The following is a 23,017-nucleotide window of genomic DNA, read 5'->3' as shown; positions in this document are numbered from 1 at the left end:
GGAGGGGTGTTGCCCGCAGCGCTGCCCACCGCGGCCCGCCTCCTCCCGGGCTATAAAAGCATGGCCGGAGAGTTCGGGGTATCCTGAGCTTAGTGACGAGCCGGTCGAGCAGACTCGGGCAGCCAGCGTCCCTGGGCGAGGAAGATGCTGCCGACCGGGAAGACCACGAAGCAGGGCAAAAGGGTAATTCTCACTCCTCTCCCTACTCCCCGTGGGTCCGTCCCGCTCTGCCGCCTGCCGCGGGTGCACCGGCGGGAGACGGGAGAGGTGTCCCCGGCGATGCTGCTGGGCGCGCTGGGAGGCTCTGGGCCTCTTCCTGGCACCACTGCACCACGCCGCCAGCCCAGCCCCGTAGGGGCCTTTCCCGGAGGCTCTCCGGGTGTCTGCGCGGAGGATGGCTGGCCTGAGGAGCTGCTTCCGAACGGGCACAGCCACTAACTGTGCTTGTTAACCTCCCAGTAGGGTACTGGGTATTTCTGCAGGTAAGGCCAAATTGGGAAAACCTAAAGAAAAGCCATAACCGCACCTGTTCAACATGGAGCCGTCAAAGACGCTTGGGCCCCATTATGAGCTCGATAGATTAGGTTGAATTTAATGCTGTAACACCTCATGGAATTTTTATTTCTCTGAACACATAGACTAGAGTCACCAAAGTTCAAAACTATGTTGCATAATATTGTTTGATATGTAAATAGAGTAGTGCTTGCAGCACATTAAAATGATATTTTAAACATTACCATCACTGGATGGGATTTCTTCCTCCAGCATCCTTCCAAATCTGCTCTTTTCTTGATTTATGTAACTGAATACCAACAGTGGTTGTAGTATGAGCACAGTATCCAACATATGCATGCCTTTTGCGCCCTCGTTTAGCTGAAGAAATAAGCCAGTATAAAAAGTTATCTAGGCATCAGCCATTATGGCCATTAAGGTAAACATATGAACAATGTCTAAATCAAACCCTCTGATGTATTCCAGTACTGCTACCCTGTACTGCTGCTTGGGAAAGTCAGTGGAATCACATGTTCTGTCTTCCATTCAGAAGGACACTAATTAATAGCATACTTCTTATGCAGAACTGGTTTTACTTGTTTTTATGTGTAGCATATAAGTCTAGAGTAAGAGAACACAAGGATATGGGAAGAAGTATATGGCAGCAAAAGTAAAGCAGTGAAAGGATGACTCAAAAAAGTCTTTGTTAGCTTTTCAGGGGTACTAATTCTTGCTATTTAATACCAGGTCTGTGTACTACCAGATCACCTGTTATTAAAATTTGGATCTGCATTACACATGAGCTCACAGCTCTAGGTCTTTGGGGCAGAAGAAAACAACCCTGATGCTAAACTTACACTAGCTATATGTTGGTTGAGCCAGTGGTATTTTACCTAGTATAGATAAAGTAAAAAAGGTGTGAAGAGATGATATCAGACCTGTAATAAAGTTTGCAAAAGAGTTATTTCTATTTTAAGCCAATCTGAAACAACAAAGTAAGATTCTGTTAAGTACTTTGTGCTTTGTAGTTGTCACCTGCTCTTAGATGCCCCAACACCAGGTTTAATATATCACAGTATATTACATACTAAGATGCTATGGTGTATTTGATCATGGCTTATGTTGCTTCTGTGTGTCAAAAGTGAAGATTATTTTGTTTAGAACTGTGAAGGAAAGCTTATGTTAAATCCTGGAAGGGACTTGTTAAAAGAAAAAATCTGTTAGTTGTAGTGTATGTGAATATATACCTGTATATGATGTCAACATGTATCTATTACTCATTGTTCATTTAACAAGCAATGACTTGAGGCTGCTTATACGCTAAAGGTTTGGTTTTATTTCTTCTGCACTCATCTGTATATTATTCTGAAGCAGGCTCTGTCTATAAAAGATTCCTTGGCAGGCAGAGGGAGCAGGGACTCAACCAGTGATCCCTTGAGTGCCTTTCTCTGGCACAATTTGAGGCATTGTTACAACTGCAGATTAGTTAATTGAAAACACAATCTTTACAAAGCCTCTGACATCTACATTTAGATCAGAATTCCCTAACATACAGGCATGACTGGTAAACATATTGAGAATTGCTGAGTTTTGGAGATTGAGTATTGCCAGTCGAGTTTTGCCTTGCTCCTGCAGGGCTACAGAATCATAGAATAGTTTGGGTTGGAAGGGGCCTTCAAAGGTCATAAGGTAAAAGAAAAGATAAAAGAAAGGTAAAAGCTTTCACACTTTATTGAAGTTATAAAGTTAATCAGGTCAGTATTTTATCATGTCCACAATGTGCAATGGAATGTGCTGCAGAGATTTGCAAGCTGGCACTTATCCAAGCTCATCTGCACAGCAGCACTGTGTATAGAAGTCCTGCCACCTTGCTGCCATTTCAGTGCCTGAGCCAAAAATGCCAACCCTCTCAGCCAGGCTATGTAGCCTCCAAGTAGCCTTAACACTGCTCTGTTTGGTACTGGAACTGGCAGAGTTGATGCAGCTCTTCCACTTTTGGAAAAGCATACTCATGCCACCTAAAGGCATGAGATGCTGTGTTTGTTTTTCCTAGATGTAAGGTGTGAGGTAACTGAATTACTGCAGGAGAAATTATCAAGAAAGATAATCTACTAAAGGTTGGAGGCTGATTATTAAAACCCCCTTCCTCTCAGTACTAAAACCACACTCAACTCTACGTCCACAAAGCTTCTATTTTCCTACTCTTTCAAGTATCATCGACTGAAATGCTACTGTGCCACCAAGAAAAGATAACTATGGAGGAAAATTTCAGTCTTGCCTTTAATTAATGCCTTTCCTGTACCCACTACCTTTGTTGATGTAATAGGTCTGAATTCATCCACTTTTTAAAGTAAATAGGACTAATTTCTCCAATTGTATTACAACCATAATTCTATTTAGTGTAATAGTAAGGTACTTTTCAGAAAATTTGTACAAGCCAATGAAGCAATGGAAACAGTATAAAAAATAATATGTATTAGGTGCAACCACTATATGTTGTTCTCATTTTTTTTTAATTTTACAAAAAAAAGCCTCATACTCCCTTGCATTAGCAAATTCAAGGCAGAAGCAAGGTTAATCACAGGGGCTGTAAGGTCTGTAATTTGGCATCTTAGAACATTTCAGGCCTGTGCAAAATAAGCAGGATTTTCTTTCATTTTTTAAGTCTAGGTAAGCAAACCCAGGCCAGTAAAAAGTCTGTCAGACAATGGAGGCCAGCATTTTGAGATGTTTTATTTGGTAAGCAAATGTGACATGCTTAACTTTTCTGTGATACCTGTTGTGCCATTTTGTGTCACAACCTACTTGTGCTGAGGCTGAAGGAGCAAATTAGCTGATGAAAAGGTCAGTGATACTAGAGTTTCATTTTAAGTAGTAGTTTATTTCATGTAGTTTACAGGGGAATCTGAGATGGTATTTTACTTTCACAGGCATGGAATTAGACAATTTGCTTTAATTCTGGGGACTGTATCTCTGGAATAGGATAAAACTGACTAATAAAAAATCTTAATATATATGAACATATTAAAACAGACCATCTATCACTCTTTAAAGAGAATTTCAAGATGGAAATTTATTGCTTTTATTATTATGGCAAAGATGGTTTTGGTATCCCACAAATACTTGTCCGCTTTGCAAATGCAGGAAATGGCAACAAAGACAAATGAAGCCCATAGAATTGAAGAACTGTAATTGTTAACCTGCCATCCTGCTTTCTCTAGGGTATTCTAGAGCGCTTAGATGCTGGAGAAATTGTGATTGGAGACGGAGGATTTGTCTTTGCTCTTGAAAAGAGGGGATACGTAAAAGCTGGGCCTTGGACTCCTGAAGCAACTGTAGAGCACCCAGAAGCAGGTCAGTTTTACTTGGAAATGGTAATCCTGTAGTGAATGTAAACATGGTTGACTAAATAATAAATATATAGGAAGATAGAGTAGGTTTTTAAATAGAAGTGTTACTTGACACTGTTAGAATCACACTGTTAAGAACAGCCTAAGACTATGTAGACCAAATGTTCATCTTGGAGTCATAGAAAGGCTGGGTTCGAAGAGACACTGAAGATCATCTAGTTCCACCCCTACTGCCATGGACAAGGGCACCTTCTACTACACCAAGTTGATCAAAGCCCCATCCAACCTGGCCTTAAACACTTCCAAGGATCTTACCCCTTTTTCTTGCTCAAATGCTGGCCCAAAGCGGTTGGATAAGAAAGAGTACAAGCAGTGCAAACATGTAGTGGTACCTCTCCAGAATGCTCTCCCAGTCTTCAATAATTTGCAATGCAGTGACTTTTTGACCTAGATACTGTATCTTTGTATTTAACACCATTCAATGATTTCTGTCTCTTGAATTTGTCTAGTCTGTCCTTCAGCTGATATACAGTTTATCATTTAAAGTATCTTGTGAAAAAGAATTCTCCTGTTAACTGCTTTGTTGTGTTCTAGTCATTCTAGGACTTCTATATTGTTACAAATTAATATAGTTTGTTTATTAATTCTTTCAGGAAAATAGCAGTTTTTAATAAACAGTGGAATGGGAGTATTTAATGTATCTGGCTCCATTGTGAAATGGGGAATGATAAATTTCAGAATAACCTAAGAATTGCAATAAGAATTTAATGGAGTAACTCTCTTAAAGTGGTCAGAATCAAAACGAGCAATCATTCCATGCCTTCCAGCATAAAGATTACAGTGTTTAGCATAAGTAATGCAAAAGGAGATGCTACTATCTATTTATGCAGGCTTCATTAGAAGAAAGCATTTGCCCTAGTAGTATGATGTGCAGTTAATTCCACAAGCCAATTCAGAATACCCTGGAGAACAAAAAAATTCTTTGTTCTAAGTGTTTGCCCCTTCAGATCAGTGGCTTCTCTATTCAGGGGGAGAAGGAAGAGGAGGAAAAGGAGGGGAGTGATTTTAGCCCTCACTATTACACTGCTTTTTACACCTTAACTATTTATTCACCATAATCCTTCTCGGCCTTCATGTGTCACTTTGTGTAGCATGCCTAACCTAGGATCATGGACAGCCTTAGATAATGCAGACCTCCAGCACAGGTTTACAGAGTGACCTAATTTGCTGACTCTCATCTCCCCCTGAAATACCACATCACCTCTCTGTTTTTCACCAACTCTACCTTTGTTTGCCCCTACAAATTCCATTTTACAAATCACAGCACTTATTCCATGCTTTTTATTTCCCTTTGCTTACTTATTTTGCACATCAAGAGCCCTTGATGCTTTCCACGTCTTTTTGGGAAGCACAGATTTCAGTTTACGGGAAATGCAAGACATGGCCTTACATAGAGACAGTTGCAGATGGTTTGAATTGGCTAAACTGGCACACAGATTTGCTTTAAATGACTGATCAGTAGTCATAGGTTAGAATCCAACCTTCTAAGAATTGCTACTGATTTCCTAGAACATAATTGCTCATGTTTGTAAGACAGTTACTTATTTTTTATAAGCCCCTCATAGACTATTTATAAATACACTCTTCACTGGAAATGTGTTCATTTCTATTCATAGAGTGTGCAGCCTCCTGCTTTTTGCTCCTGTGTGCTAAAGAGTCATGTTACTTTTAAAACAGGTGTAAAGAACAGAAGGAGCAACTGGGTAGGTCAGTGGGTGTAAAATCCGTACCACAACCAGTTTTGTCCTTTGTAAGGAAGAAAGGAAGGAGAAGAAGGGAGGTTCTGAGAATGCAGCAAGGAATGAAGAGTAGAGGGAGTGAGTTCAAGGCCATTGTATGCATTACAAGAGAGAAATTTTCAAGACTGACAAGTTTAGAAACAAGATCTAAATATTTCTTCTGAGCCTGATCAGATGTTGCTTTGTAGTGACCAATATGCATAGGCACATATGAAATTAAACCCTGGTAGTTCAGGCTGATTCCAGGGACTTTTTGAACTGTAGCTAAGCAATAACCAATGTTCCTGGGTAGGTCTTTGTGACTGCTGGGAAAAGCAGCATTGCGTTAAACCACAGTGTTGTAATTTAACAAGACTGAAATTAGAAATGAGGTACTGTACCAGTAGAGAAAAGCAAGGGACACTACACTGTTCTTTCAATGAAAGCACACTTGCTTGCATGTATGCAGATTGACTGTAGCAACAAAAACTGCTGTTTGAGCTTCTCTGGCATAGAAGGCTGTATTTGTTTCAGCTGAGGGGAGTAATTTTATTCTTATGACACATTCACACATTTCCCTAATGACTCAGATTGTCTCATTGTAGACAATGAGATGTAATAACCCAGGACTTCAGGAAAGCTTTCCTAAACATTTGCCACAGAAACTGCAATGTTCTCATGTCTGTGTATGGTATCTAGGGAATAATTTTTTCCTGTTCTTGCTATTTTAAATCTGTTCTACACGACCATTAGTGTGTTAGAAATCATTATAATTATTGTTCTTCAGGTGTATATATATAAAATCAATTGACATTTCCTGTTCCATTCCTGCTGTGGCAATTCCAATGTACTGTTTACAGTGATGAAGGCACAACTACCATTACAAAGCCTGCTCCCAAAGGCCAAATGTAGGAAATCTGTCCATTAAAAGTAATGCCAGCCCATCTTTTAAAGGAAGCATTGGCTCTGTAGTAAAATCATCATGTTCAGACTTATGAGAAGAATTAAGTTTCTGTTGCGATTCACTTTTCTGGACCAAGAAATCAGCTTTTAATTAAGGGTTTATTTAGCAAAACAGCTTTGGTTTTGCCTGACTAGACTCAGCTAGAGTTTTGTAGAGGGACAAAAACAGAAAACACAAAATGGAGAAGGTAATGGAACACTGTATTCTTTTATATAAATACCATCTTCCCCTGTATTTGTTGCCACAATACTTTTTTCTGTTTTCTTCTTCATAGTCTAGAGGCTAAGAAAATAAGGCTTTTTCATTTTATGATCTTTTGTCTTCTATTCCTTGTTATGCTTACATGTTCTTTTGTCAGATGTCTGCTTTCCCTTCCTTTCAGTATGCAGTTCTTTCAAATGAAGTTGGGAGAGCTGAAGGACTGCAGAAAGTAAAAGACAGGCAAGGTGTCATGCAAAACTGAATCTACTGATAAACTAAATAGAAATCTTCAGTCATTCTTACTGGAGAAAAACTATGAGGAAAGTTTTCTACCTAATGTTCTGAAAGGGAGAAGAAAGAAATTTTACACAGACTGGAGTACTGCTTCTACTATCTCATGATGGCTCTTCTAGTAAACACTTCTTCACAGTAACATTACTTCAATAAACATTTAATTTTGGGATAGCGACAGTAATAACTGTAGCAAACATCTCTTCTTTGTCTCTTAATTCTTTGCAGTTCGTCAGCTTCACCGTGAATTCCTCAGAGCTGGATCCAGTGTTCTACAGACATTCACCTTTTATGCCAGTGAGGACAAACTAGAGAACAGGGGCAATTATGTAGCTGAGAAAATAAGTGTGAGTAAAACTCTGTTTTGATGGAGATACGAAATAAATAGATTAATTTCAAAAGGCTTAGCAGAGACATTATCAAGTCTGTTATGACTGTTTGTCATAACAGTTTTGAAGACCAAAGTATTAGATGATGCAATTTCAGAGTGTGGCATAGCAAGAAAGACAAACAAAAAAAAAAAGAAAAAAAAAAAAGAAAGAAAAGGGCAAGGATGAGGAGAGGAAAGAGGATGTCGACACTGTAGTTTTTGCATCTGAGGAGATTAGTTTGCTGGAGTTCTTATACAAATTGTATAGGGAGGATTAAATGCACAGAGAGCACAGTGAAAGAAACAAATGCTTTAACATCCAGAGAAACAAAACCCAACTTTAAAATGCTGAAGAATCCTTGACAATGAGTGGCTAATGAGAATGGAATATTTTTTTAGAACCCCGTCTTCAGTAAAGTAACAACTTAAAAATCCAAGGTATACACAGTGGTCAGTATCCCCCTTCTTACATGTAAGGGTAATCTGTTACAGCAACACAAGTACCATGCTTGTGTTTTCTTACCACCTACACAAAGGAGTTGTATGATGTTGGGTGTGTTCAATACATGAAGGCCCCAGCTCCTCTGGGACTTCTGGCAGAAGCATTTCTAGATAGTTCCTTTGAGACTAGAAAACTTGCCATTGAGTATGTTCTCTGATCCTTCCCCCTTTGGTCCTATTGTCTATTTCAACTTTTGCAAAACAGAGAAGATTCTCCAGGGATCAGGGAAGACAGAATATCTTTGAAGATATCCCAAGCCAGAAATCTAAATAATCTGGACAAGAGGGAAACACTTGAGGCTTAATTAAGAGGTCAGACCAAAATGTCTTATGACCAAATGTATTTGAAATGCTGCACCTTCACATTCAATAGATACATCGAAATGTCTGAATGGTTGTCCTAGAAACACAGTGCCTCTGAAACAAGCCATGCTGCAACTCTTGCTGCCATGCAAAATTGTAAGGGCTGTGAAAGCACCTGATACAGGGAATGCATTGCAGCAAAGCTTTAAAGATTGATTAACTGCTAGTTCTAGAAGCAGGTTCCTCAAGGCTATAACTAGTTTATGACTCCATCTCCCAGGGTTCTCAAATGTGTACATGAGCACAAATGAAAATGGAAGACAGTCTGTCAGCAATATCTTAAATTTTGTAAATTCTCAAAATACTAAAATACATTATAAAAAAAGACAAATCAATTGAAATTACTACGCATTGTTTTCCACCCGTAAAGTGTCAGAATAAAATCATACACTTAAGTGTAACTAACTCATAAGAGGCAAAGAAAATTCCACTTCACACTAAATATTTGCTTTTTATAGACTATTCATAGAAGATGCATTAAGGGTAATATGTTTTTGTAGTATTTGATAATATGATGATGTACAGGTCGCAAAATATTTGTTTCCTAGTGTTTGCTGTTTGTTTGTTTTTTTGAAAGATGCTGATCTTTCTGATCAATGTCATTAAGAATCCATTTAAATTATAGAAGAATATGAAGAAATCATTATGGATTTTGACTCTTTTTGTATTTTCTGTGCTCTGAAGTTACACAGATATCTCTGACGAGGTAAAACTGATATAATCTATATTCATACAGTGCCAGAAAGTTAATGAAGCTGCTTGTGACATTGCAAGAGAAGTGGCTAATGAAGGTGATGCTTTAGTGGCTGGAGGAGTCAGTCAAACACCATCATACTTAAACTGCAAGGATAAAGCAGAGGTTAAAGCAGTCTTTCGAAAGCAACTAGATATCTTTATGAAGAAGAACGTGGACTTCCTAATTGCAGAGGTAAATCTGTAAAAAAAGTACATGCCTTCAATAGTCACAGTGTTACTACAGTATGTCTAGTCTGCTTTAGGATTACAATTATTTATTGCTTCCTCCTTTAAAATTTTATGTTATGCTTTTATTCCAATAGCATTAGGTATTTTTCTAAATGCACAATAGCATCTGCAAGCATTCTAGAATAGGAACCCTGAAACCTGAATTTCTACCTCAGTCAAATCAAATTCTGTACTGGTATGAATAGGATAGATTAATGTGATCTTGACTAGTTCCTATTTCCTCCTATACTGTAACCAACCTAAGGCGACTTTTCTGTATGAAAATAGTTCTTGGGGGATTAATACCTGATTAACCTCCTGTATGGGAGGTTAACAAGAGTATAACAAGGAAACAAGAGTATAACTATTTTTTATTTAGTTTTACTTACTGACTTTAAAATCCTTTTTCAACTGTAGTTAGTGAATTCAGTTGAATTCAGGAAAGAATCAAGTTGTATTCTCGTTGAATTTGGGGTCTGGATTAATGTATTTATGCTTCATCTCAGAAGCAGTAGTACTAGAAACAGGAGTAGTCTACTTTTGATTTCTTTCAGTATTTTGAACATGTTGAAGAGGCTGTCTGGGCAGTTGAAGTTCTAAAAGAATCTGGAAAGCCAGTTGCAGCTACAATGTGCATTGGTCCAGAAGGAGACATGCATGGTATGCCACCTGGACAATGCGCTGTCCAACTGGTAAAGGCTGGTAAGAACTTGTTTCAAGATGCCCTTTAAAAGTATGGAACAAAGTAAAGTCCTTAAGTATTGAGATAAATAAATGTATGTGTATCTCAGGTAGCTTCCCAATTATATCTAATGAAGTTTGGAACATGTAGGAAAGTCTTTATGTGTACTTTACTATAGGAGACTTGTAAAAAAAATAACAAATGAGAATGCAGCTGTGAAATCCCTGTTAACCAGGCTGGTACTTGAACCAACAGCCGTTGCCTGCTGATACTGAATAGAACAAAAGCCTTCACCTACTCAAATCTGGTTACAAAGCCAAATGCAAGTTATGGAAACATAAGCAGAATCCAAAGCCACCTTTGATTCTCTACTCATGTTTCTAGAAATGCATGGAGCACAGTTCAAACCCATGATGAAAGAATAAGAGGATGAAAAAATTTTACCTTTTTGCCCATCAAAGGCTGTATTTTCTGCAGAACAAGGGGAAGGGCAGAAGAAATCTATCAAGGGCATGATGAATGATGGTGCAGGGGGTTATTATGTCTATTCTGAACTATTCTTTCCCTTTGGAGTTAGAACTGAAATCCAAAGGCAAAACCTGTGTTAGGAACCTGCTAGCTATTTGCATATGTGTCTGTACATAACCAGTCTTCACTGATGAAGCACTGATAAGAAAAGTAATGAGGGTGGGAAATACGTTTCATCATCATCAGGAAGGTAAAGAGAAGTGCAACTGAGATGTAAATGGAACAATCAACCCCAGGAGAGTTGAGGCTTGCTCTAGCCCAACTGCCTTGTTTTCATAACGCTGGTGTATGTTGGTGTAATGCTGGTGTAAAGATGGAGTGCTCTGCTTCTGGAGTGCTGTGGCTACGAACCTCTACCTCCCACTTCCTGGGGAAATGTGACTTGAAGCTATTTTCCTCTCCTAGGTGCTTCTATTGTTGGAGTCAACTGCCATTTTGATCCAGATACTTCCCTGGAAACCGTAAAACTGATGAAAGAGGGCTTGCAGGCAGCTAAACTGAAAGCCCACCTGATGTCCCAACCACTTGCTTTCCATACACCTGATTGTGGAAAGCAGGGTTTTATTGATCTTCCAGAATTTCCCTTTGGTAAGACAAGGGTATCTTTTGTTTTGTCTGCTTTAATTTGTTTGTTTGTTTGTTTTAATTGTCTGTGCCTGCTCTCTCCCCCTGCTCCCTCCCCACCAGCTTTTAGTACTGCTGAAACTGCAGGGTGTCCTTCTATACAATAAGATGAGTCCAAATTATCCTGTCTGGCATTTTCTACACCCTAAACTCCATTAGAAAATGCCGCTCTTCCTTGTGCTATTGAATTATGTTGAGGAAAGCTAGGAACAGTCCAAAGAAATGAACAAGAGCAAATACACTAAGAAAACCCCAGTGTTTGGGTTGTGACATCTATCCCACCAGCCCTATAATGTTTACCTGTGTAGGGATTTAATGTACAATGCATATGCAGAACTGGATATAGGTGCATGATTATTGCATTTGTAATGGTTCAGTCATGCAAGTGTAACTGTCTAATGTAAGTGAAATGAATAGAAACCAGAAAAGGGAATATATTCTTTGATGTTGCTAACAAATGGGTTAGCAGTTTGGAGATGGATTCAACACATGTATGCTCAGGAATAATTGTACAAAGACTGAAACATTCAGATGCTTTATGTGTATATAAAGCTTGTGTATTTAGGGTTATTTCCCCCTGTGAGGTAGAACATCACATCTCTTTGACATGAGAGGACAAAATCAGCCTAAACATTTCAAAATTGATTAAAAAAATGCTTTAATTTTCAATTATCACACCCACTTCTTTTCAAGATCAGACTACAAAATAAGGCATTGAAACATTTGAAATTTGAATTTGTAGCAAAAAGAAAAAATAAGGTGATTTTCAGGAAGGTTTTTTTTTTTTTTAATTCTCTCTTTACAAAGTGAAGGAAACAAGCAAGAACTTGAGGCATTCATTAAATGATAATAACATGTCTGAGTTCTGAAAATATTCTGGGATGTTTGAAAGTGTTAGGAGCTCATTTATCCTAGTCATTCCTTCATGTAACTCCTGATTGCAAGCAAAACAAGTATAGAACAGATGCAGTAAGTAATCAAGTGAATTGAAGCATTCACTCTTTGTGTTGTTATGGTTCTTGGATTCTATTTTATAAGCAATCTGTATGAGATTTCAGCTTTTAGAAATTGCATGAGTCAGTTGGAGAAGGCTGTGTGTGAATGCTTTCCATACCCAGAAGGAGTAACTGATCACTTGATGCCAGACTTTCAGTTTGGTAAATCATTATTAAACTGACCCAGTTAAGTCTGGGTTTTGTGGAAGGCAACATGCACAAATAGGTTTTTAGATATTTTACATATACATAACCTCCGTATAGGCCAACAAGATCTGTCTTTAAGGAAGTGTTGGTTATGCTGTATTGGCAAACTCCAGCATCTAGAAGCCAGCAGTATTTAATTATCTGTAGAACTTTTTCCTGTGTTCTGTGTTTTCCCTTCTGTGTTAACTGAGAGGCTATCAGTTAAGCAAGGACAATGTTTTAGAAAGAAAAGTCCCAGACATTCAAAGCATACTCAAGAGTAAATATATAGAGGGGCTAAACCTGGGAGCATGTTACAAGGTTCTCAGCAAAAAAAAAAGATGTAAATTTCAATCTCTCTTTACTATAAATATTACCATGAACTGTTAAGCTATAGATGTTTAATTCTGAATAAAGCGAAGAAATGCATTAACAGGCATGGAAAATAGAATGTTAGTCAATTTTGGGAAGGGGAAAATCCCACAAAGTGTAATCTATATGGCAGCTTCTTTTCATAAAACACTGCTTGTTTTCAGTCAAAATCTCTCAACCATGTGGCCAGTTCTCATGGCGGGGTCTGTCCCTGTTTCTTCAGAGAGATTAGCTTGCTGCTGTCCTTACACTCTTGAAGCACAAGGACTGATTCATATAATCATAGAAGGGTTTGGGTTGAAAGAGACCTTAAAGATCATCTCAACTTGCCTAATAGTTACCCAGTTCCTTGTTTCCCTTTTTAAAAATGGGTGCACTGTTTCCCCTTTTCCAGGTACTGGGAACCTCACCAGACTGCTATGACTTTACAAATAAAATAGATAGTGGCTTAGCCGCTTCTTCCGCCAGCTCCCTCAGGACCTGATTTCTTCAGGTTCTATGGACTGTGTCCGGGTGTGTGAAGAAGTGTGTACTGTTCCCATGAAGTTTAGTTGCCTATAACTAAGTTGTCTGTCTTATAAATTGAGTGCAAGATGTTGCCTCCTTACTGTTGATCATTTTGTATCAATTTTGCATTACCTTTTTAATGATATATGAGAGACGATGAAATGATGAATTGTGCTTCTGATGCTTTTTCTCATGTCTACAGGACTGTACACAAGCTTACTTATACAGCTTTCATCTGTTTTTCCTTCTGATATTACATAATCTACTTTTCTTTTGTCCTGTCATTCCCTCTGAGACCAATAACTTTATGCTTAAGAACATTTCATTATTTTCTTCTGCTTTTTATTTTCTGAACCTGTTTCTTAACTACCTATTTGACTTAGAGTATATTTGCTTTTTATCACCTTCTTGCATGTTAAGCATTTTTGGGAAAGGACATAGGGAGAAGAATCCTACCTTTCTGCTGTGCTGCTGGAGCCTTGGTACCTCACCACAGCTCCTTTGCCCAGTGGAGGGCTCAGTGCACAGACATCATGATGCACTTGCCTGATAACCATGCTGGTTCATCACCTGCAGATGTGCATAAAGAAGTGGGAGAATTTTCATTCCTTTACTCCTGTATTTCTAGTCCTTAAAGTTTTTTTTTTCTTTCCAGTTCTGTCCTGCTTGTGCCTCTTCCCTTTGATGTATGTTTTAACTTGTTCTTTTCATTTTTTCTTCCTTTCTTTCCACAAGTCCTCTCAGCTCTGTTACCAAATCCCTCTGCTTACCACAACCTGCAACAGGGAGAAGGGTTCAAAATAAAGATCATATCCTCACTTATCTACACACAGAACTTTCCACAAGGAAAAAACTGGTTTTAGGCAGCAATCTGCTTACAGCTGGAATTATAACTAAGCAAAGGATGGACTACGAAATAGCTACAAATCCCAGCTGTCAGTGAAACAATTGGCTGCTACTAGCTGATCATGGAAAAAAGTGTATTAAGTATTCCTGAGGAATAGCAAGCAGGCTTATTGCTGTTGTAGGTAGGCTGATACCTTCTGCTTTCACAGATTAGAGTACTGCAATCATATTTCCCAGATATTGATCATTTATTAGGAACTCTTTGGAAACGTGGATGTAACATTGAAAGTACTCCAATGCTCCAGCTAAGAACTCTGGCACAAAGGCAAGTATGTGAATTACAGCTTGGGTTTCAGAAGTGTTCCCATAAGCTTAGTATCAGAAGATAGTAGGTGCTGTTTTGCGAGGTGAAAAAAGCTTACAAGCATTGCCCAGCAGAACACAGCAGAACCTGAAAGCTAGACTTCTGAAAGTTTGCATCATTAATTCTAGCTCACACAGTTCAAATGTGTATATCTACATCTACACCCAGTTTTGCAAACAATGTGCAAGTCTTCCAACAACATGACTTCTTACGAAAAATTGTGCTGAAATGGAACATGGTGGAAACTTATTATATGAATGTCTTTGCAGCTTTGGAGCCAAGAATTGTAAGCAGATGGGATGTTCAAAATTATGCAAGAAAGGCCTATGATTTAGGAATTCGTTATATTGGAGGTTGCTGTGGATTTGAGCCATATCACATCCGAGCAATAGCTGAGGAGCTGGCTCCTGAAAGAGGATTTTTTCCAGAAGCTTCTGAGAAACATGGTAGCTGGGGCAATAGCCTGAGCATGCATACCAAACCCTGGGTCAGAGCAAGGTATGTATGTCTGACCTGGAGAGCACACCAACATACTCCTCGCAAAAGCTTGTATTGGTCCATGCAGCAGACTGGCTTAACTGATTTGTAGGTCTAAATATTACTGTAAAAATTCAATGTGTTAACAATTTTGAAGAATTAAATCCGACTGGGGACGAGGGAAAGGGGTGAAGGGGCAGTAAGAGAGGTGCAGAAATTCTCATGTGTCTTTAAACTGAAGATCTGATCTGAATTAATGTGGAAGTAATTAATGACATTTAAGATTGAAAACCGTAAAACAGATCTTAATGGTGAGTTTCTTACAATCTTTCATGAAAAGATGCTTTTTAAGTATGTAGCATTTCATTGCATGTTTTCATTCATACTTCCTTATTCTAAATAGAGAAATATGTCAGTCTGTGCAAGTTAGATGACCCTCTGCAATGGTCATTTAAGACGTATTTCCTTTACTATTGTAAGGTGCTGGAAAGAAAACCACCCTGATTTTCCTTTTTCTTTCTTTAGGGCAAGAAAAGAATACTGGGAGAATCTGAAGCCTGCTTCAGGCAGACCATATTGTCCTTCAATGTCAAAGCCAGACGGCTGGGGAGTGACCAAAGGATCCAGGGAGCTAATGCAACAGAAAGAAGCAACAAGTGAACAACAGCTGAAGGAGCTCTTCCAGAAACAGAAGTTCTAATCCACTGCATTCTCTGTTAGTTAGGTGCCATTAATTGGGTAGACACAGAAATATGTGAAAAGTAGTAATTGGCTTAACCCACCTGTGAAAAGAGAAAAAGCCTTCTATAAATACAGCTGTCAATGGACTTCCACTCCTGAGTCTGTGTTCAGTTTAGGGTTATCTAGGAGCTTCCTGAGACCTCAAGGTTTGTTGAGGACTACTTCAGGGACACACAAGCTGACAGACACACAGTTATCTGCAGTTGCTTTCTTGATTTCAAAAGAATAAAAGTAAAATGGAAAATACATCTTACCTTGGAATAAAAAAATAAGGAGAATAAGATCTTGCAGGAGTTTCTTATATGGAGGTGAAAGGTTCAGAGAACTTTTAAGAAAAAAAGAGTCATTCACCTGTCATTTTTCTTTCTTGAGTTACTTAGATTTACTTATCTGGAGACTAAAAGGCTTAAAAAATTATTCTGAAATTAAATAAAGTTAATATGATGGAAGAGTACTGTATTATCTTCATACCTTAAATCACAAGAGCTCAAACGGAATAACATACCTTTAGCAAACAACTGATTTTCAAATTGATCCAGTTGATTTCTGGATATTTAATTGGAAACACTAATTTATCTCAAAGTATCACTTAAAATGGAGTTTCTTACAATATAACTCCTGTTAATAAGAGAATGTTCCATGATTTATTTTTTTAAAGCTGACTTATTGACTCTAGAATCTTAGCTCTAAGAAGATATAAAATGGATCAATTCACACAAATTAAGAATACCTGTGGACATTTGTACACTGCACTTGTTGAGAAGGGTTTTCTTAGGAAGAATATCACTACACCTGGAAACTATGAAGGCCAAATTTCCATAGCTTATTTTTGTGAAATATCATACAACTTAGAATTCTCTCTAAAATATTATTCCCGACTATTCTACATTAAAGCCACTACCTTTATGAAAATATTATTCTCGAACCTAGCTTTTGTTGGACTATATTTTATGTATTAGCTTATTTCATTATTACTATCCATGTTGATATTCTGCAGTATTTAAAAATGTAACATTTAAATGGGAAATTTCAGGTATCCTTTTCAGACTGTTACTGGGAGACAGATTCTAGAAAAAAGCCATCTGCCTTCCCCAAGCTTATAACAGATTGAAATAGTTGCTAGCTGGAAGTTTTGCCTGAGAGCCAAAAGTAGACAAATCAAGACAGCAGATAGTTTAAAAAGTAGATTTGGAAAGCATAAGTGTAAGTATATATGCACTACATTGAAGTCATTTCCTTCCTAAAGCCTTCTGGATGTTTCCCCTGCAGAAAGTAGGGTAATGCAAAATCTGCATAACAAAAACGCCAGATCTTTAATCATCACCAAAATGCATGCAATGTTAAAGACATATGCATGATAAAGTGTCTTAAAATACAAGCTACAATTGATAAAGAAGTGTTTTGAACAACCATTACCAGTTTAGGGACTTCTGTGGCAAAGGATGCAACTTGACCATCATACTCTATACAAGCAGCTAGAGTGATCTTTTTGAAACTAACCAAACATGCAGAAGTTGTACCAGAGTGCTTGAGTTCAGAAGACAACACTGGTTGTTGTCAATGGTATTTAAGGTGATCAAACATGATTTTAAGCATTTATTTTTAGATAGACAGTTTAAAAAGGATGAATTTTAATAGACACTAACAAAAAGAAATATTTAAGAGGCTATTTGAAGTCATTCAAAAGGAGGGCTGACCCCAGAGAGAAGCTATACAATTCCCGTTTGATTCATATCATAGGCTGGGCTTACAAAGGAATTGACAGTAAAATGAAAATAATTGTCAGAATGCTTTATTGATCACTACAGAATCCCAAACTACCACCCCCCCAAAAAACAACCCAACACACACACCCTCAAAAACCCCAGCACACAAAATAGAAAACCTGAGCAGTAAACTCAACAAAGCTTTACTTCTCATTTCTTTCTAACAACTTAGTGAGCAGTTGTCATGGTTTAAACCCAGTCAGCCACACAGTTTCTACTCCCTCCCCCCCCCTTTCTCTTCTTCCCCCATTCCCCCCACCTGCTCCCGGGGGGATGGGGAGGACAATCGAAGGAACGTAGCTCCCACGGGTTGAGATAAGAACAGCCCAGTAACTAAGGTATAACACAAACCACTGCTGCTGCCACCAATAATAATAATAATGATAAGGGAAATAACAAGGGAAGAGAATACAACCGCTCACCACCTGCCAACCAACAACTCGCCCCACCCTCCCTGACCAAGCACCTAGTCCAATACCTAGTCCAGCCCCGCAGTGAACTAGCCCTTCCAGGTAACTCTTAGTTGCATCCTGGGCATGACATCCTGTGGTATGGAATATTTCTTTGGTCATTTTGGGTCAGGCGTCCTGTCTCTGCTTCCTCCCGGCTTCCCCTCCTCCCTGGCAGAACATGAGGCTCAGAAAGTCCTTGGTCAGTCTAAACATTTGAGCAGTAACTAAAAACACGGGTGTTATCAGTGCTGTTCCCAGACCGAAAGTCAAAAACACAGCGCTGCACCAGCTACTAAGAAGGAGTAAAAATGACTGCCACTGCTGAACCCAGGACAGTGGTAAGGAAAATGTTAAGACGTATTAAAGCTGTCTAATGGTTTATTACATGACTTGTTAAGGAAATAAGACAGGTTGACAGCACAAACCTAGGAAATTTGTTTCCTTAGAAAGCCTGTCTGAAAACTTAGAAAGGAAGTGAAAAGAACTTTTGAAGGTCAACTCCTACATTTAGTACCCTAAGGTAGGATCAGCTATTCATAGCGAAAGACACGTGCTTAACCTGTTTGGAAACACATTTAATGATGGAGCTTCCATGCTAAACCCAGGCAGTCTGATTACTTCACTTTCTTCTTAAGAAATTATTCTTAATTTGAATATTCCTTGATTGAATTTTAATCCATTATTTCTTCCCAGCTCTTTGCAGACATGAAGAATTTATTCCCTTTATATTTGCTGAAATAGATTTACATGCATTCCCTGTTTCTCAGCTGTACAGACACTGCTCATTTATCTTTCCCTGTGGCTTCTGAGTCTGCAGTTCATCATAACTCAGAGATCACCTCCATCAAGTCTTTTCCCAGAGCCTCCTGCTTCCTACATCTGTGTTTGGTTGGTTTGGGGGGTTTTTTGTTTGTTTCTTTTTTTCACCTGCAAGCAGAAGTGAAGTGATATGAACCTTGGAAGTGCAGTTCCAGAAGAGAAAATCCAAAATCTTTGCTACCTAAAAAAGTAAATCTTTACTCACAAGACTGTTGAGTGTCAGGACAAGAGGGATCTGAACAAACAATAAACTTCAGAAACTACAAGTTCTCTGTGCTGCATATACAGAGATGGCTACACAGTTAGTCAGTTCTGAAGTTTTCCAGAATCCCATGCAAAAAAAGGCCTAAACCCCTGCTGTTTAATGGTCAGTTGTTGACCTAATGTATCTGTAGACTGCCAGGAAAGCAGACGGGTTTTTGGTAAAGAAGGAAATTTTGGAATAAGGTACAAAATCACAGAAACACCTTCCCCCCCCCCCCCCCCCCCCCCCCCCCGTTCCTTTGAAAGGAGAGTTTTCTAAGAATCCTGCCACATCTGAAATCACAAATTTCTTCATAAAGCAGCCTGTAGCTCATGCCTTCTTTTTCAACTCTATAACCAAATGCAGTGGCAAGTTCAGTGTCATTTTTTAACTTAAGCATTAAAATAAGTGGATTCATAGATCTGTCTTGTTCTGTTCCATGGAGTTTATAAAATATCAAGCATAAACTAATCTCAATTAATCCAGCAATGCCTTAATATTCTGCCCATCCTACTTCAATACTGTCTTATACTTAATTTATTTCAGCATCTTGCCTTATTATAAAAATTCTTCATTACCTTTTCTTTGTGTTCCACTTTATTGACAGAGATGTTATCTGGGGTAAGTTTTATTTGAGATATCAACCTCCACTACATACAATTTTGTGGAATTATGGCACTAAGTTTGGTCGATGGTGTCTACCTCTGTATATCCACAACTCCTGAGACAGTAATTTATTGCACCCTAACTTTAGGAATCCAAAGATGGATTTTCTATGTATTTTGGTCAACTTCATCTCAGAGCTTCTGTGTCCAGTAAAGTTGTAAATCTGAAAAGAAAAGCAAATTTGGGTGACAAGACTCAATGCTATCAGAGTGGATGGTAAAAAATGAATTTCAAAGCAAATTGAAGAAATCTGTGTTTGGAATAGGAAGAAGCATGATTCTATCTCATGGCTAACAAAGTAACAGCAACCATGCATGGAGCAAAAAAAAAGCATTATAAGCTTTACCAGCTATCGATGAATGGTTCAAGAGTGTTTTGTAGCATTCATTTGCAAACATGCAGGCGTTTGCAAATGAAGTGCAGTTGAAGAAAGAGATCAAGTGACAACTGAAACATGGGAGGGAAATGATCAAAACAAATAAGCTCTGCTTTGCAGTTTACCTCGTTGCAAATCGAAAGAGTGCTAGAAACAGACAAAGCCTGTTGAGCCCAGTAGGCTAGTCTTTGCCTTTTTGTAGACAGGGTAGCAAGCTTTGTAGTGTTATGCAAAATCTCTTGATCAATTTTTATTACTAATCAGACTTTAAAAAGTAGAGCAGTTCCACCCAAGAAAAAAACAAGAATAACAAGACTGTCCTGTTCTTTGGGGTCAAGCAGCAGTGTTCTTCTGCCACATTTGGAAGAGAAGTCTTTTCCTGTGAAACGAAAGGCTACATAAAGGGAAGTTTGCATGTTCTTTTCAATTACATCAGCCGGCCTGCTGGAAGATCCTGCCAGCTCCTCCTACTAATCTTTCTCTTAAAAGGCACTTCTTACTAGTATCACAGTACTATACCTTCATGGAAAATCAAAGATGTGTCCTATTAAGGTAAAAGCTTTTTCTTTTAAATCTTGTTTCTCACTATATAATTTCTGCTCAGACTATTCCTGTGTGATGAAATCTAATCAAACCGCACTTTAAAAACGCATGCTTGCGGGAATCTGTGCAAATACTGCCTCCTGGCGACTGCTTGTACGGCTACAGGACAGGGAAAGGTGTAACCTCAAATGGCTTCTCAAGTTTGTATTCACAGACAAAAATCAGAAGAGAAATAAATTTCTATTTAATTTCAGAACAGACGTAATTAATCTGTATTTGTTATTTAACAAGGAAGCGTTTTCTTTGCAAGAACTGTCAGAGCTAATTAAGTCTCAAATTCTGCAACATCTCAGTCTGTCTTTACCGTGAGAATAAAATGGCTGAAGTTTTTCTGTTAATATAGCCAGGTCAGCTCATATATTAAAAAAATCATATGGCATACAGTGTAGACAAACTTTTTAAATTATAAGGAACAGGACAGTAAAGATTTAGGGGGCAGGTAATGAAGGTAAAACTTAAAACGTCTCTAAACACTTACCTTTTTCTTGCCTATCCCTATAACACTACTCTGAAGTCCCAACATTTTAGAATGCAGAATTTCCTAAGTTTAATTCTTATCAGTTTAGAAATTTAACCAGACCTCGTTAAATCTGCCTACTGGTGTGTTTATCCTACACAGTGAGCGATACAGAGGCAAAGAGACACTGTGTTCAATACTAAATGCCACGCAATACTAAATGCTATGCAACACTGCATCTACCTCATAGCAGGAAAGAATTTTGCTGATCTCACAGGCATGCAGCACTGCATCCACTGTAGCCACTGCTTTCTGCAAGGCTAGACCTTGCCAGGTTTCTGTCTGCCATCCTGGCAAGAGTGCCCCATAACTAAACAGCAAATCAAGGCTATGCTCTTTAAACCTTCTACTGCCTTTCCTGGTGCTTTTATTCATATGAGAATGCTTGTCTCAGACAAATAATTGTTATTCCACACTACTTTCATACTACTACACCTATGTTTAATGTGACTGGTTCTGCTAGTTCTGCTAGGCATACAGGATTCTGAAAGATAATTTGCACCACTGACCTGAAAGACAATTTGCTTTCTATTTTGGACCCAAAGTTGTATTCATACTGATACAGCAGCACAAAGGGATAGAAACTGGATTAGCTGTGTTTGCCTGGAAATGAAGCAATCCTTGAGTGGCATAAAGATGGTAGGCCTGACTCTTGCCCACCAGCTTTTTCTCAGATGTGAGAATATGGAACATTGCAAAGCTGTGAAAGCATAAGCAGGACAGCTCACACTCCAGTTGCCTTTGGCTGGAGAATTAAAATAATTCATCGACTTTGTCATGTAAACTTGTGCATAGGAGTATGAAAGTAAAGAATTATGGTTTGTTCATGCTTTACATTTATGCTGGACAGAATTGTTATGAACTGCCCAAGTAACAGTGTAGCAACTCAACTTTTTGATTTTTACTTTCAATTTTTACCAGAATATTTAGTTTAGAGTACCCTGAGGTGTTACTGAAAAGCTGTGTCAGGAAGTTGTCCTCAGCTAAGAATACAAAGGAGATAGGAGTATGCCCAAATGGTAACTGTCAGCATTTCTCAAACTGTATGCAGAAAACTGTTTGGCTGTACAAGGATTTGGCCCTTGGTTCAAAGTTTCATGCAGAAGCCATGCGGAAATCCTATGCAAACCTGATTAGCTATTTTGGTCTCAGTAATATACATAGAAAATCACGGGTCTAAATCAGTATTCCCTTGATTCATTCACTTGGCATATCAGACAGCTGAGTACTCAAGGCTGGCACACCAAGGGACTTCACTCCAAACCTCTGAGGTGGTGAACTTCCCTGCAGCACAGCTGAGTAGCCAGGATCAAGGTAAACAGACTTGGCAGATAACTACAGCAGCAGCTCTAGAAGTAAGGATGAACTGCATTCACTATTGGATTTGAATAATATCCAATATATGGATATAATATTCTATGATTCTACGATTCTATGCCTTCATTATTCATGGCTCAGTTTCATAGTCTGGCTAGAACAGATCTGTCTTAAAATTGGGTGTCTGGATAACAAACAGTTATTTGTCTGAGGCATAAAGAGATTTCTGAGTAACATACATTACTCAGCTAGCTAGTCTTAGCTAATAAATCAAAGTTCTTCTCATTCTTTTGTCCTAATATCCTGGCCTCATTTCTAAGAGTATTGCCTAAATGCGTACTGTGCATGTGATAGCATTACTTATGAATCCTCTCCTACAGGCACCCTACATCTATAAAAGGCGCTTTGCAGATGCGTCTGGTAGTATGTTCTTCAGTTTTTTCCTACTCACACAGAACATATACATCAAGCTTCTATAAACCAGCGAAAAATCACATTTACAGGAGCACAGAGTGACATTTTTGTTATAATCTTCAGTGACCTGATACACTGAATTCATTAAAATAATAGAATGTGTCATACTCACAGCTCAAGTTTTCCTTACACATGGAAGACACTATTTTCTATGTGAAAACCTGCTGCCCCTCAGCGGTTTCTAAAGG

General features: G+C 38.5%; 1 protein-coding gene across 1 annotated transcript; it reads left to right on the top strand.

Moving 5' to 3' along the window:
* Window positions 1–29: 29 nt before the first annotated feature.
* LOC134160430 (betaine--homocysteine S-methyltransferase 1) lies at window positions 30–17,434 on the top strand. The gene is made up of 8 exons (XM_062612426.1): window positions 30–183; window positions 3,714–3,846; window positions 7,305–7,423; window positions 9,047–9,238; window positions 9,828–9,975; window positions 10,889–11,071; window positions 14,647–14,875; window positions 15,380–17,434. Exons 1-8 carry the CDS (start codon window positions 145–147, stop codon window positions 15,552–15,554), a joined length of 1,218 nt encoding a protein of 405 aa, XP_062468410.1. The 5' UTR covers window positions 30–144; the 3' UTR covers window positions 15,555–17,434.
* Window positions 17,435–23,017: the final 5,583 nt, after the last annotated feature.

The sequence above is a fragment of the Pezoporus occidentalis genome, unplaced genomic scaffold, assembly GCF_034315485.1.
Source record: "Pezoporus occidentalis ecotype Australia unplaced genomic scaffold, CSIRO_AGI_Poc_V1 ctg16, whole genome shotgun sequence".
NCBI classification, from domain to species: domain Eukaryota; kingdom Metazoa; phylum Chordata; class Aves; order Psittaciformes; family Psittacidae; genus Pezoporus; species Pezoporus occidentalis.
The sequence above is the reverse complement of the archived record's forward strand: the minus strand, read 5'-3'. Positions and strand labels throughout refer to the sequence as shown.